At 33.0% G+C, this 17,081-nt stretch overlaps 1 protein-coding gene across 3 annotated transcripts in view; it reads right to left on the bottom strand.

Moving 5' to 3' along the window:
• Emcn (endomucin) overlaps nucleotides 1–17,081 on the bottom strand; it is a 106,292-nt gene that overhangs the window by 49,374 nt on the left and 39,837 nt on the right. For 2 of the 3 annotated variants that reach the window (XM_071614507.1, XM_071614509.1), the window contains exons 2-3: nucleotides 14,160–14,237; nucleotides 4,161–4,271 (exon numbers count right to left, since the gene is read on the bottom strand). In XM_071614507.1, coding sequence (XP_071470608.1) covers nucleotides 4,161–4,271; nucleotides 14,160–14,237 — 189 coding nt within the window. The remainder of the gene's footprint in view (nucleotides 1–4,160; nucleotides 4,272–14,159; nucleotides 14,238–17,081) is intronic. The other variant, XM_071614508.1, reaches the window with a different exon arrangement.

Genomic DNA, 17,081 nt, shown 5'->3' with positions numbered 1-17,081 from the left:
TGGAGATGACATACCCATAATGCCTTCCTTTGACATTCACTACCCAAGGAACCACTTCCCAAAGGTTTAAGAGAGAGAAATCTTCAGCTGTTTGACCTTACTACATTGTTTTGTTCTCTATCCATCTTTGTCCTGACTCCACTAATTCTGGATGTATATATATGAATGGTGGAAACAGAGTCAGGATCTGCTCACCAGCAATGTGGGAGGGGTCCTCTTTTCATCATTTGGTACGTGAATATGTGGACAAACTCATAATATCATGTAGTGCCCCAAGCTGGGCAGAAAGCACCTTGAAAAACAAGAGACTTAGGAATGTCTCTCCAAGGGTGTAAGTGATTTGTTAGTTATCTAAAACAAATATCTAAAGGACTTAGTATAGAACTGGTTAATCAAATGACAAATTCAAAAGACAAATAATACATACCCTTATTTCATTATCTTGTTTTCCAGTGTATTATATTTTTTAAGAAAGAATGCCTTTGTGGATTTTTAACTATGTAGAAGAAGCCATTTCAAACTACATTTGGAAGCTAAGTAAATACAACAATCCCCTGAGCTGAGATGTAGAGGAGGACATTTTACTTCATGAATCAAAGTCAAATGAAAGAGTCTGTAGTGACTCATGGGTGTAACCACATACTTCTGTATAAGTACTGATTTAATAAACCACAATCCTCGAGACATCTTCCTCATCATTAGTCACAGAAAGAATAGGTAAATATTTAGTACAAAGTACAAACTACTCGAGTTCAGTCTCTCAGAAGCTGCTCCACACTTTGTAGATACATCTCTAATTTTACTTTTGCTTATTTTAGGAGCAGTCTTGTTATGAGTTACTTGAGTTATGATTCTCTAAAGGTTCCTCTCAGACATATATTGTCTAAAAAATAAGTTCTGTTTCTCAGAAGCCAAAACATGATTACAAAGGAAATATTCTTTAGATGAGAAGATCCTACTCTTCAAATTTTCTATGGGGTGATTATATTGTTAAAAAGAATTGGTAGTTTATAATTATTGTCTGAAATTAGACTCCCTCTAGCAAACTTTTAGATATTGGACTTCCATAGTTCCCACTATTTTTTTTTTAAACCTTAAAGATCTCCTAGGAAGATACTTAGAGACTGAGTCATCTGCCATTGCCTCTTATGAAGGATTTGTATGAATCCAAAATATATCTATTAGTTATGATGAATGGTATCTGGTATGGCTATCATGCCTGATTTCTAGCTTCTCTAACCAGGATATTTAGGCTGGTATGTAGATTGCTATCTCATGGATGTGATAATGTGGGAAGTATGCGATGAGAGGATGTGTGTGGACTGGAGTTAAATACCAGAAATTATGGGAAGTCAAGGTTCTGCTATTCTCCTTATCCTTCATGAGAACTAATTTTTTTGCCCACAAACTCTCCATCTTTCTCATCCAATTCCAGTTGCCCATAATATCTTATTTCTTGTACTATAAACATGCATTTGATTTATCATGATTCTGTCAGATTCTCTATACTAAAATTTCAGAGCTTTACTTCCTATGGCTAACTTGTTTTTCTTTTTCTTTCTTTTTTTTGGTACCAGGGATTGAACTCAGGGGACTTGACCACTGAGCCACATCCCCAGCCCTATTTTGTATTTTATTTAGAGACAGGGTCTCTCGGAGTTGCTTAGCACCTCACAGCTGCCAAGGCTAGCTTTGAACTTGTGATCCCTGCCTCGGCCTACTGAGCCGCTGGGATGGCTAACTTGTTTTGTTTGAGGTTTCTAGTTCAGATTATTCAGAAAGAAAATCTGATTGGTAATGCTCAATACTTTTTCTTTTTGTTTTGAAACAAATCTTTATCAAGGTACTATTTAAATACTAAATAATATCTAAATTAACTCATTGTAAGTATACAACTGATAATTTTTAGTGAATTTATAGGGTTGTATAACATCACCATACTCCAGTTTCTGAATATTTCCATCAAAATGAATAACTCCCTTGAAACTTTTTGCTTTTCTATATTATGTCCCACCCTCAGCTGCAGACAATCACTAAATCACTAGTTTTTGTTCTTATATAAATGTCCTTTCACCAATAATTTGGTTTAAAATAGCAACAGACATAATCAGACATTTTTTCACAAAAAAGACAAATGAACCAAAGATATAGGAAAAGAATGTTTCATCTCACTAATCATTAAGAAAAGGCAAATCATTAACATATTCATTGTGGAAAATCATGTAAAGATTCATCAAAAAATTAAAACTAGAATTATCATATGATCCAGCAATCCCACTTCTAGATATATATCCAAAGCAAATGAAAAAAAAATTTACATATATATATATATATATATATATATATATATATATATAATTTATTTAGGTATTTGATTGCTCACCAAAATGTTGTGTACTTTAACAATAGCAATGCAAGATTTGTTTATTAAATTTATTCCTGAATATTTTGTAATTTTTTTATGTTATTGTACATGGAATTACTCCTTAATTTTATTCGGATTGCCATTGCTAACATACAAGAATATAATTGTAAAATATTTTGAATCCTGTGATAGTCTTTATTTTTCTAACAGTTTTTTAATGAGAATTCTTTGAATGTTTAAGATAGATAATTTTACAGTCTGTGAATAAAATTGTCTTATTTCTTATTTCACTGTGGAGCTATCAACTCTATTTAGTCATCCTTTATCCATCTATGTATATCTAGAACCTCTGGTTATAATGTTGAATAGACATGATAAAAACAAACATCTGTGCTCTGTACCAGATCTTAAGAAGAAAACATTAAGTCTTTTACTCTGGGATCATGTTTGCTGTGGGCTTTGGTAGGTGCCTTTTGGAGATGAGGCATCTCCAAAAAGCTCATGTATGAGACAATACAGAAATATTCAGAGGTGAAACGATTAGATTATGAGAGTTGTAAACTAATCAGTGGATTAATAATTTAAGAAGACTACTGTACTGGTTGGTAACTACAAGCCAGTGGGGTTTGACTAGAGGAAGTAGGTCACTGTAGGAATCCCTGTGGGGTTTACATTTTTGCACCTGGCTCACTCACTCACTCACTGCCCACCAACTCGCTTTCCTGGCTGCCATGAGTGAAGCAGCATTCCTTTGCCACATCCTTCCTCCATGATGCTCTAAATCATCTTAGGTACAGAGAAATGGGGTTAGCTGACCATGGACTGAATCTCTGAAACTGTGGGCCCAAATAAACTTTTCCTCCTCTAAGTAGTTCTTATTGGGTATTTTGGTTATGGCAATGAAAAGCTGACTAGCACACTCTTTGTTTAGAAAGTTACATTTTATTTCTCATTCACTGAGAATTGTTTTATTATGAGTGTCGGTAGATTTCGTCAAGTGCTCTTTTTGCATGTATTAGTTCTGCTAATATGGTGTATTAGATGATTTGGTTTTCACATGTATAATCAATCTTGTATTTATGGGATAAGTCCCTGATTTTCATGTTTCACATTCTTTTTTACATATTTCTGGGTGGTTTTACTGTCACTTTATTGAGGATAACTATATTTGTGTTCATGAAGAGTATTGGTTTGTACTCTACTTTCCTTTTCATTCTTTTCTAGCTTTCATAGAGGGTAATACTAGCCTCAGAGAATTACATGTGCAGTGTTCCCTCCTTCTCTATTTTCTGAAGAGTTTAGAAAGAATTGTTGTCAGTTTTTGAATTCACAAATCAATTCTTCCTGGAATTGTAGTTGACTTAGGGATTTGTTCGTGGGAATATTTTTCCCATGAAAATTTACTATTTTAATTTTTTTGGTTGTTGTTTCAAGTCTTTTCATACTTCTGTGTCTCCTTGAGTCAATTGTAGCAATTCGTTTCTTTCTAAGAATGTTCTTATTTTATCCAAGTTATCCAATTTGGGGGCTGAGCTCTTCTTTTTGTATTAGGTGATATCATGAGTTACTACCCAAACTTATATTCATCTTCCCTAGAGCCTACCCATTTGTGGCTAGAGCAGGATAGAGTGTCACTGTAAAGATCAAGGTTGCTAAATGATCACATTATTTGATAGAGACTAGAAGAGAATATATTTGGGGCATGGTTCCTCTGCAACTGTGGGATAGAAGACATTCTGAGGATAGTCTAATCTAATACAGCAGTTTTAATATTAGCACAAATCTTTATACTTACTTTTATGTTGGGAACTTTGTGTTGTTGAAGTAACATTTGAAAGTGGAAGGTTTGACACTGTTCCTTTTTTAGTGATGAATTCACTGCTTGTGACATTCTGGATTGGGGTTCCTAATTGTGCAGAAAAAGAAGAAAATAAAAATCCATCTAGAATACAACAAGTCATTAGCTAGTCTTATTAATAGTCACATTAAAATCCAGCTACACCTTGAAGATTAACTACTGAAAGACTTCTGACCAACACTTAGAAATACAGCATTTTAATGTTCACTTCTAGATGATCTAGGTAATTATTTTTAAGAAAGTGGAGTGATATTAGTCTTTTCTATATGCTTGCTATAGGTCATTTTATCTGGTCATCAACATAATCTTGTAAATTAAGTAAAATGATAATGATGCAATTACTTATGAGACATAGAAGTGATTTTACCATAGTCACATAACTTGTAATAGGAAAGAGCCATGACCTGAGTCAAAGCCTATATAAAATAAAAGTTCATAACTATGCTGGAAAGGAGAAGGTAAGGAAGTAGTAGTAGTTAAAAGTGGTATTATGGTTCTAGGAGATGATTTTCAGGTAGGTAGAATATCCTGAGGCGGAGGGATAGGAGGAAGCAGATAGAATATACTTTTAATTATACTAACTTACTTTTCTGAAGAAAAAAGAATAGTTAACAAAAAAAGGATAAAATTGAGACTTCCAAAAAGGAATAAATTAAAGCAATATTTGTATAAATATCATAAAAAATGATTTAAGCTCTTCACTCCTCAAAATCTAGCATAGGGAACAAGGAGACAGTAAAGAAAACACAAACATGCCAATTAGTAAATATCTAACTAGATACAATGTTAGGACATGAGAAAAAAAATAGCAGTTTAGTATGATCCTATCATAGAGTAGGATGGAGCATGAATTGGTAGTTTCTTCCAGAAGTGCCAGCTTCTAATCTAGGGTAAAAAGCATCTACAAAATCATGCAAAATATTGGTGCCATTGAGAGAATCATTCTGGAGAAATAAAAATTTTCAAGACTTCATAAATATTAGATAAATATGTATTTAGGTAAAAACACTTTAGGAGTCGATATGCAAATAAAACTGAAATAAATTCAAACAAAAAACTACAGTGTTAGCATATGAGAAAAACCTCAGAGATATCTTGAAGTATAAAATTGAGAAATAAATACTTGATCAAGTAGCAGCAGGTTTAGATGTAGCAGCAGAGCTGAAATTGATGTTTACAATAGCACAGACGAGGGAAAGGTCACCCAAGGTGCAGAAATTCAGCACTTGAGAATGTGGGCACACATATGGGTAAAGATTTTGCTTCCTACTGGAACTCCTACATATGCTTGGGAACCATTAAATAGGAGTTCCTCTTCAGAATTTTTTAGATAAGAATTCTTCAATTTAGCTAAAATATAAATATTTGAAAGCTATCCTGTACTATAAAGAATTACATAGTAAGAGGACAGTGCAATTCGCACCACCTCCACCTCTCCTCATGCAGTATTTGTTTGGGCTTGCACCAGACTGGTCAGAGGACAAGTGTTTTGGGCTCCTCACCACAACTGGGTCTGGTGCCAGAAATCAGCACTAATGTCTGATGAAACATTCATTGCACAATAGCTGCTACCATTCCCATTATAGGAGTTGCCAAACAGTGAGTTCCACACACCCACTGCTGTTAGCACCACATCTGCCTGAACTTCCCACTCTGGAAGGGCCCTCAGGTAGGTGTGACTTTGTGACTCAACCATGGTATGTACTGTGCCCAAAGTCATTGATCACAGCCAAAGAAACTGTAGGGAGACTATACTGTGGTGCCCACCTAGGAACAAAGCATACATCTCACTATAAAACAACTCACCAAGATATAACACAAGGAAACCACTTATTAAGATAGTCACCTCATAAAAGTGGTATAACTAAGTGATCCATCAAATACATAAATATCAATGTAGGAGCACAATAGATATGGAAAAAACAAGGTAACATTCCTCAAAAGGTACACATTAACTCTAGCAACAGATTTCAAAGATATAGATAAAATGATGGATAAATGTTTTAAAAGAATGATTATAAAAATCAATGGGAACCAAGAGAATATAGATAAAAATTGAAGTTAGGGATTCCTGGGCCTAGTCACGTACGCAGGAAGGAGAAAGATAATCGGGTGGGGGAGGCAGGAGAACAAAGGAATGAACCCCAGGACATATAAAAAGGGCAGAACACCTCACTTCTTTGGATACCACGATACCATCTATGGCCTCCTTCTCCCTTGTGGGAGAAGTCTTTTACCCCTTTTTAAATAAACCCTGCTTCATATGCAAAAAAAAAAAAAAAAACAGAGAAGGATATAACAACAAGAATAAAAAATTATAGATCAATATCCCTGATGAAACTAGGTGCAAAAATTCTGAATAAAATACTTGTAAATTAAATTCAACAGCACATCAAAAGGATAATTCAGGGGCTGGGGTTGTGGCTCAGTGGTAGTGCATTCGTCTGGCATGTGTGAGGCACTGGGTTTGATCCTCAGTACCACATATAAACAAATGAACAAACAAACAAACAAATAAATAAAAGGTATTGTGTTCATCTACAACTAAAAATGAATAAATAAATAAATAAATAAAAATTCACCAGGATCCAGTTGGTTTCATCCTAAAAATGCAAGGATAGTTTGATACATGCAAATCAATAAATGTGATACATTACATCAAAGCATGAAAAATAGTCATATGACCATCTCAATCGATGAGGAAAAGGCATTGAATATAATTCACTATCCCTTTGTGACAAAAGCCATGAACAAATTAGATGTAGAAAGATCATAGCTCAACAAAATACTGACTATATCTGATTAACTCACAGGCAATATCATACCAAATGGGGAAAAATTGAAATAATTTCCTCTAAGATGAAGAACAAGACAAGAGTATCCATTTTCACAACTTTTACTTTTACTTGATATAGTACCAGAAGTTTTAACCAGAGGAATTATGCAAGAAAAATAAATAAAAAGCATAAAAAATATAAAGTGAGAAAGTCAAATTGTCCCTGTTTGCAGATTCTACATATAGAAAACTTAAAGTTTCTATGAAGAAGGCAATGATATGAATAGACATTCCCCAAAAGAAGAAATAAAAATGATCAACAAATATATGAAAAAAATGCTCAATGTCATTAGCCATTGAGGAAATGCAAAACTACTATCAGACACCATCTCACCCAGTTAGAATGGCTTATATATAAATGATATATGACTATATATATATATATATATATATATATAATATCACATATCTCATACATATGAGATATGTATATATATGTATGATTCATATATATATATATATATATATATATATATATATATATATCCATCCCCAAATGGATGTTTGTGTGTGTGTGTGTGTGTGTGTGTATACACACACACACACACACACACATATCCACCCCCAAACCCAACAAAAAATGCTGTCAAGAATGTGAAGACTGGGCTGGGGATATTGCTCAGTTGGTAGAGTGGTTGCCTTGCATGTACAAGGCCCTGGGTTCAATCGCCAGCACCACAAGAAAAAAAAAAAGAACATAGGTACTAAAAGAACTCTTATAGAAAGAACTCTTATTCACTGATGATAGGAATGCTAATTGGTACAGCCATTATGGAAGTATGGAAGTTCTTTAAAAAACTAAAATATAGGTCTATTATCTGATCCAGCTATCCCACTTCTAGGTACATATTCATAAGAAATGAAATAAACATAACATAGATACCTGTATGCCCCATTTTAATTGTAACACTATACATAGTAGCTAAGGTTTGAAATCAGCTTATGTGCCTATCAACAGATGAAGGGAAAAGTACCTTCTCTTCGTGTCTATATCTTTTACACTTATCATTTATTTATGGCTTAAAATTTTTTAAATTCATTTCTCTAACTTTTTAAAATATACAATACCTCATTGTTAGTTAGCACCACTCTATTGTACAAAAGCATACCAGAACTTATGAATTCTATCCAATTATAACTTAAAACTCTTTGATCAATTCCCCCAACTCATTCTTCCCTACTTTCCCCAACTTTTGATTAACACCATTCTAATCTCAACTTCTATGAGATCAACTTTTTTATATTCCACATATGAGTATAATCATATGGTACTTGTCTTTCTGTGCCTGACTTATTTCACTTAACATAATTATCTCCAGTTCCATCCATGTTGTCATAAATGACAGGATTTCATTATTTTTATTGGTTAAATACTATTCCATTGTGCACACATAAACCCTTTTAATTATTCATTCACAATGGATGAATGCTTTGGTGGTTTACATTACTTGGCTATTGTGAACAGTGCTTCAGTAGGAGAATTACATTTCCTTTGGATAAATATACAGTAGCAAGACTGCTGAATCATAAGGCAGTTCTATTTTTAAGTTTCCATAGTGTTTTCCATAGTTGCTATGCTATTTTACATTTCCCCTGAATATATAAGAGTTCCTTTTTTCCCCTAAATCCTTGCCAGCTTTTATTTATTTATTTTTTATGACAATAGCCATTCTTACTGAGGTAAAGTAATCATTGTGGTTTCAACTTGTATTATAATCTATAAGATAATTTTAACATCAAGGCAATATTGGCCTTATTTTTAAAAACTTATGGTTTTGAAACTCATGTCCCTTTATAAAGCATAATGAATTTTTAGCTATATTTGAGCTGGAATAAGGAAAATTCAATAGAAGAGATTCTTGAAAGTCTCATATTAAGTGCAAGAAGAAACCTTGATTTCAACCATACCCTTAAAGAAAACCAATTCTTGGGGCTCTGCTGCAGATGAGTGTGAGGGAGAAGGGCTGGTATATAATTATCTTGTAATTACTAATGTGTGATTAAATTTGCATATTTTTAGAAACTGTAAGACATGGTGACATGGATTATATTAAGAATTTAATGTGTGGTCATAACAGATTGACTTGAATGTCCTATGAACTTTAACTACACAGAAAGGAAGATTAGTAGATTTATTACTTTGGAACTGTATGATTTTAATTACAGTACTTTATTGAATGCCACAACAAGAAAAATTTTGATGCTTATTAGATAAGGGGTAAGAGACTTTTTGACAAAGTTAGAATTTACTAAAACATGCTAAAGAATAGGGAGTAAGTTAATTTTTGACAAAGCTAGTATTTATTAAAATATATGCTACAGAATATAGTATTGTGGTGTAATATTTCCTTTTATGTTTTTTTAAAGTACTTAGAAAGAAAGTTAATCAAGAATGTGATTAACTTTGTGCTTTGATTATGTACAAAAATTGATGGAAGAAAGTGAACAAGACACATAAAATGGAAAGATACCCCATGCTAATGAATCAGAATAATTAACATTGTTAAAATGTTCATACTATCCAATTGGAATCAGTGCAATCCTACTAAAATCCCAAAGGTATTCATCAAAGAATTAGAAAAAAATCCTAAAATTTGTGTGGAAGTACAAAATACACTAAATAAAATGAGTAATTCTAAGAAAGGAAAACAAAGCTGGAAGAATCACACTTCTTGATTTTAAATTATATTTCAAAACTATAGTAGCCAAAGCAGCAGGGTATTGGCATAAAAATGCAAACATAGACCAGTGGAACAGAATAGAGACCCCAAATATATGCAAACACACAATTTAAATTAACTAATTTTTTGGATGTTAACTAATTTTTGACAAGTACACTAAGTGGTCGCAGTGGGAAAATAGTCTCTTCAATAATTGATGTTGAGAAAACCAGATTTCCACATGCCAAAGAATTAAAGCAAACCCACTATACACAAAAATAATCTCAAAATTGATAAAAGAATAAAACTCCTACAAAAGAGCTTTGGGGAAAGTTCCATGTTGGCTGTGGCAATAATAATTTGGATATCACACCAAAAGCTTAGGCTGTAAAAGCAAAAATAAACCCATGAAACTACATCAAACTAACATGTTCCTGAAGAGTAATGGAAACAATCAACAAAACTAGATGGCAACCTGCTATTTGGAAAAAAAATTCAATTGGATATCTGATAATATCCAATGCTTATATAAGCTCATGCAACTACACAGCAGAAAAACATCTTGATTAGAAAATGGCTAATGGACATAAATGAATATTCTTTAAAAGAAGACTTATGGATAGCCGGTAGACATATGAAAAGGTGCTCATCATCATTAATCATCAGGGAAATGCTCTGTAAAAACCACTAGTAGATGTCAGCTCACATGCCTTAGGATGGTTATTATCAAAAAGTCAAGAGATGTTGGTGTGACGATGTGGAGAAAAGAGAACACTTGTATACTATTGGGCATGTAGACTGTGCAGCCTTTATGGGAAACTGTCTGGAGGTTTCTAATAAATTAAAAATAAGACTGGGGTTGTAACTCAGTGATACAATGCTTGTCCAGCAGCTGCCAAACCTTGGGTTCAGTCTTCATTACTGCAAAATAACATACCCAAGAGAAATGAAATAATCAATTTGTAAATCTATATACTCTTGCATTCAATGAAGCATTATTCACAATAACCAATACATAAGCAATCCAAGTTTCCATCTATGGAAGAATAGACAAAGAAACTGGTATATATACACAATGAAAAATCCACTTTAGTGCTTAAAAAGGACATGGTTGAACTTGAAGGGCATTGAGCTAAATGAAATAAGCCAGACAAATACCATATAATCTCACTTACATGTAAAATCTTTAAAAACAAGTCAAATACATAGAGAATAAAACAATAGTTACAAGGGTTACAGGAGGAATAGGGAGATGTAGATTACAGCATACAAAATTGCAAATATATAGAGATCCAATGTACACCATGAGAACTACAGTTAATAAAGTTGCATTGAATTAGGGATTTATGTTAAATGAGTAGTTTTTACCCATTTTTTCCTGTGATAAAATGGATACGTTAATTTGCTTCACTATAGATGGTAATCATTTTATTCTACATTTCATACAATACCATGTTGGTTGTGTTAGGTATACACAATATATTTTTAAAAGTTGTTTGCCTAGTCAAATTGATTTAGGGATTTATAAATTTAAAAATTTAATGGATTTTGTTATTTAGGACAGCTAATTGTTTAAGATATATGATATTGGGCAAGTACTAAGTAGTATTTTTTAAAACAATTGCCCAAGTATCTTTATTTTCTTTTTAAAATTTGGTTCCTTTTGGTTTTGTATGACAGCAGAGTCTATTTAGACATCATTATACAAGCATGGAATATATCTTGTTCTAATGCAGACCCAATACCTCAATACCTCTATTTTCAAAGACAGTTTACAGAGAGTGCTCCATATAAATTCTGTACTCATGAAAAGGTGGAATAAACATAATCAATGTCTTGTTTCATTTCAGTAATTTCTGGTGTAATATTAAAGAGCCCCTCATAGTAAGACTGCAAGGAGCCTAAATGCCCATACCAATGGCCCCAAGAAGATGCTTCTAAGCATTGGCAAAGACTTGAGGATTTTGCTCAGATTCTTATGATCTTTCTCCTTGGGTTGAAATATTCCAGATTGTAAATAAATTTCAATGTTAAGTCCAAAGGGGGTGTGGGATGATGCAAAGCAATGCAAAGCAATGCCCTAACCATCTAAAAAGAACTTAAATGTCATTTCTTCCAGTATGTTGCTTCTAGGGAAGAGGAACCATGCTATAATGGAGTCCCAAGGATTCTGAAAAGAAAAAAAAAGAATAGTAGTAGAAGAATGTAAGGTGGGTAGGATTTGAACCTTTAATTGGAGAGAAAAAAAAGGAGAAAGAGCTTTATTTCTATGTAAGTTTTGTATTTCCTTTTTATTTTTATATTACTTAGATGTTGGATAAGGGAGTCATTAAGGACCCCTGAACTGCAGGTGTAGCAATGGTTTTCACTCTTGGAAGACCCAAAAGATGCTAGTACCTCATGGAGCAGATCTCTAAGAACCTTCTATTGTTTAGGGCTAGGCTGATTGTGCAATTAGATTTAAAACAGATTTATCCAGTTTCTAACTCTGTTTAGCAGTGTAGGTTCTTACAGAACTTTGGGACAGATCTCAGGCCAGGAATAAAGTTATACCTGCATAGAGTGGCCCCCCGTTTATAAACCCCAGAAATCAAATGAGTTGGAATAGTTTGGCAGCCTCAGAGGGATTTAGAATGTGAGATATTTTCAAAAATCCCTCTGCTCTTCCTTAAAGACTTCATCCCCACATAGGTGTTGACTTATCTCTTCCTTAAAGTCTATTTTAATAGTGTTTCTTAGAGTCAGATCAAATATTAAAGGTTTTTTTTCCCCCTTACTTCTCAGGTACCTTGATCCTATTTACCCACAAGTTCTTAAATAGGGATAACCAGTAGTGCTTCTGGGGACCTGTAAAACTTCTGCAATGTTTCTTTTGAAAAGTGTAGTTTCTCATTGGTTACCAATGAGTTTACACTCAGGTCAGGTGGTGGTTGAAAAAGAGTGCTTTGTTTTCTAGTTGTATAATGCACATTCATTTCTTATTTTACTCTGAGTAGAATTTAAATATATTTTATTTTGATAATTTTAATTGTATTTTTGAAGCCCTGTTTATCCTAGGTTAAGTGGGGAAGTTTTAAGAGCTACCTTTGGTAGAAAAAGAGAAAAATGGTTAGAAGTCCACCTTGCCACTTCAAATACTCCCACTTCTACACTTCATTGCCCAAAGCAGTTCAACTTTTGTTTGAAATATTGGCATTTAAAATAAGATTTTATGTAGAACTGTTTATGCTGATTAAAAAACTTGGACAGTAGTAACCTGATTTAATAGTGAGTATTCTAAAATGGTAACCTTGCCCATCCATACATAAAGTAAGATGAAGAAAATCACAAACTCTTTCGAAACTTGGTAGAGGAGGGAATACCTTCCTATTCATTCTAGGAGGCTGGTATTACCCTGCTATCAAAACCAAAGAATCACAAGAAAATTACAAAGAAAAGAAAATTCATATCTGTTGTGAATATAGAACACAAAAAATCTTTAAGAAAATGATACCAATCTAGCATCATGTGAAAAGAATTATATACTATGATCACTATGAGGAATGCAAGGTTGGTTCAACATACAAAAAGCAATGTTATATGCCATGTTAACAAAATATAGAATCAAAATCACCTTATAATTTCAATACACTGAAACCTCAATATACCTAGAAAAGGCATTTAAAAAAACTAATACGTTTTCATGATAAAACACTAAATAAACTAGTAATTGGAGATAACTTCCTCATCCTGATAAAGGATATCTATGAAAAACCCTTAACCACCACCATATTTATTGGTGTAATGCTGACAACTTTCTTTCCCTTAAAATTAGGAAAAAGACAAAGATACCTGCTTTAAGTATTTCTATTCAATATCAAATTGTAGGTTCCAGTCAGCACAAGTAGGCAATTAAATAAAATAAAAAGTACCTCTACTGGAAAGAAATAAAACTACATAATATTACCAGATGACATCATATTGTATCATATAGAAAATCCTAAGGAATACACATGTGCACAGGCACATCCCCTGACACAAACTGGAAACAAATAAGTTCAACAAAGTATCAAAACACATTAATTTATAAGAATTACCTATTTGTATAGAGTAGTTAAGGAAAATCCAAAATTAAAATTAAGCAAAATAATTTACACAAGCAAATCACTGACTAAAATATAAGGAATAAGTTGAACAAAAGAAGTTCAAATCTTTTATGCCAAGAACTACAAATATCATTGAAAGAAAGACTTAGAGAAATGAAAAGCCATTCCGTGCTCATAGATTTGAAGACAGCACACTCTTGTCAGTATACTAGAATCCATTGAAATTTATACTTTGAAAAGGTGACAGTTATGTGAATTATATATATTTATGTGTGTGTGTATATATATAATATATATATATATTATATATATGAATATATATAAATAAATGGTGGAAAAATTAATCATTACTCACCTTCATTTTTAACTGATGTTGATGAAGCAACAGTTGCTGGCACCAGAGATGTATTTAATAATTCATTGTTGATTGCTCCTAGTTTGATAAGGTAGATGACATTATTATTAATCACAATCTCATTTCACCTGTCAAGCCATAAGTAAAAGTAAATCAAATTTGGAGGTAAACTGGAATAGGGTAAGCCTTTGTCTACCTTTAATTTTTCCATTTTCCATCTCCTTTTGTCCAAAGAGGATTGTTAAGTATTGAATGCTTGAGAGGTCTGATTTTACATACACACACACACACACACACACACACACCTTGCATGACAGATCCAAACAGCAAATTTCCATGACAGGTTTTTTCTTTGGTATCACTAAATATATGAAAATATATTGCAAGAACTATAAAATCTAGTAATTTAAAATCATTTTGTTTCTCTCTGTGGGGAAAAAAAAATGAACTGGCCAACAGAATCTGGGAATATTATGATTTGTTTTTCAGAATTACATTCCATTTTGTTAATTTAGTTATGTTAATGAAAATTCCAAATGAGCATAGGTATAAAGTAAGTTGTAAGCTCCTGTAATTAATTTGTTCATGATGTTCTTTGAATACCTGTTCTGTGCTAGGCCCCCTCCTAGACTCTTGGGGGTATGGTATTCAACTCTTAGTATCTTTTTTTATACCTTTATTTTATTTATTTATTTTTACATGGTGCTGAGGATCAAACCCAGTGCCTCACATGAGCTCTACGGAGCCACAACCCCAGCCCTCTTGCTATCTTTTAAATCTAAATAATATCAAAATAATTCCTAGCATTTAGTAATGTTATTTCAAATAAAGGGGTACACTGAGGACATGAGTGTCGGCAAAAATGCAGACTTGCCTTAAGTAGTTAACTCCTCAGTGTGATACACACTGTAGTAACAGTCTCTTCTTCCTTAATGCCCTTTTGTAGTTAGAGCAATGGTTCCATATTCACCATAACAGCTACAATCCTGGTTCTTATATTTATCAATGCCATATTTGGAGGAAGAATATAAGTACTGCACAGTTAATCTAATGCTTTGAAATCCTAGTCCAGCAGGGAGTTTCAAAGGTAAATTGACTAGAGGATACCAAGGAAGATACAAATTGTGGAGGATTGCTGTGGACAAACTTTGAGGCAGGTCGGGGAGGCTTGGTCTACTGTTCACTCCTCTGTTCTTGTGGTTATTAGGGAGTACAGATTATTTGAGAAATGGAAATCACAGGCAGATTTGTGAATTATATTGGAAAGTGGAGAGCACCTAAGTATTTAGGACCTTCTAAAAATCTTAGAATCTTATGTGGTTATAGTTTAAGAAAAGAAACCAACAAAGGAAACCTTATTCCTAAAAGCTATGTTTGAGATTTTGCATGGCCTATTCATGTGATGCCAGCATCTTCAAAATAAGGTGTAACTATGTTAATAAAGTTAGCCACAGCTGGCCTTTGTTTTCATTTCATCCCTACTCTTGGGTTTTCTGGTACCAACAGCAGGAAGAATCAAATTTAAAAAATTACCTTTCTATTGTCTTTTACTAATACAGTAGGACACACATAATGATAATAATGAATATAAATAAACTGTGTCAACAGGGATCCTGTGATTATGTTGCTGATCATTATATATAATCAGTGTAACAATATTTATAATATAAACACAAGTTACTTTTCCAGCTTTATTGAGGTACAATTAAGAAATAAAAATCATACATATTTAAAATGTATAATGTGATGTTTTATATGTATACATGCTCTGTAAAATTATTACCACAATAAAGCTAACTAACATATATATCACTTCATATGCTTAGCTTTTTTTGTATGTGTTTGGTGAGAACAGTGAAACTATCTTAGTTATTGCTAATTTATGAATATAAGTAAACATTTTACATATATGTTATAGTGAAATTCTCCCTATGTGCTACATCTGTTAAAATTCTGATGTATAATGCAGATTATTATTGTAAGTAAAATGTTACAGTAACTTAATTGTTATGGTTTAGATCAGGTATCCCCCAAAAGCTCATTGTGTAAGACAATGCAAGAGATTCAGAGACAAAATGATTGGGTTGTAAGAGGTTTAACCTAATCAGTGAATTATTTCTTGGTAAGGATTAATTTTGCAGTAACCATAGACGGGTAGGGTTTGACTGAAGGATATAGGTCCCTGGGGTTATGCCTTAGGGTTTATATTTTTGTCCTGGCTGAGCAGAGCTCTCTTTCAACTTCCTGTTACCATGATCCTAGCTGCTTTCCTCTGCCAAACACTTCCTCCATGATGTTCTGCCTTACTTCAGGCCCCAGGAATGGAGTCGGCCATCTATGGACTGAGACCTCTGAACCCATGAGCCCTTAAATCAACTTTTCCTCCTCTAAAATTGTTCCTGTCAGGTCTTTTGGTCACAGCCACAAAAAAGCTTCCTAAAACACTAAAGATAAGTGATTTCTTTTAACTTTATGTTCAAAGTAATGATTAAGTACTTTCAGGAAGTTAATCAGAGAAATAGACTGAAGTTAATATAAATATTGAGCAAGTACTATAACCATATATTTTTAGGGACATTATGTTATTTTAAGTCAATAGTGTTTAGATTAAGTCATTAGAATCTCATAAATCTACTTGTAAACTTGTTTTGTAAACTAACATTTATAGCATTTCCCAAAATAACCTTTGAGAGCTGGGTTAAATTCAGCTCAGGTCACAAGTACTTCAATAAAATATCGAATTTGTAAACATTTATATTTTGTAAAGATAAACTTACAGTAAAATGTCATCTTTACCACTTTAAAATTCTGTGAAGAGGAGAAAGCAGAGAATCATGTATAAAAATATCTCAAGTAGTTCATTTTCAAATAACACCGTAACAATAGAAAGAATGGATAAAAGGAGAAAGAATATGGGGGGAA

This window comes from Marmota flaviventris, chromosome 7, assembly GCF_047511675.1.
Source record: "Marmota flaviventris isolate mMarFla1 chromosome 7, mMarFla1.hap1, whole genome shotgun sequence".
NCBI lineage: Eukaryota > Metazoa > Chordata > Mammalia > Rodentia > Sciuridae > Marmota > Marmota flaviventris.
This window is presented reverse-complemented; position numbering and strand designations above follow the sequence as displayed.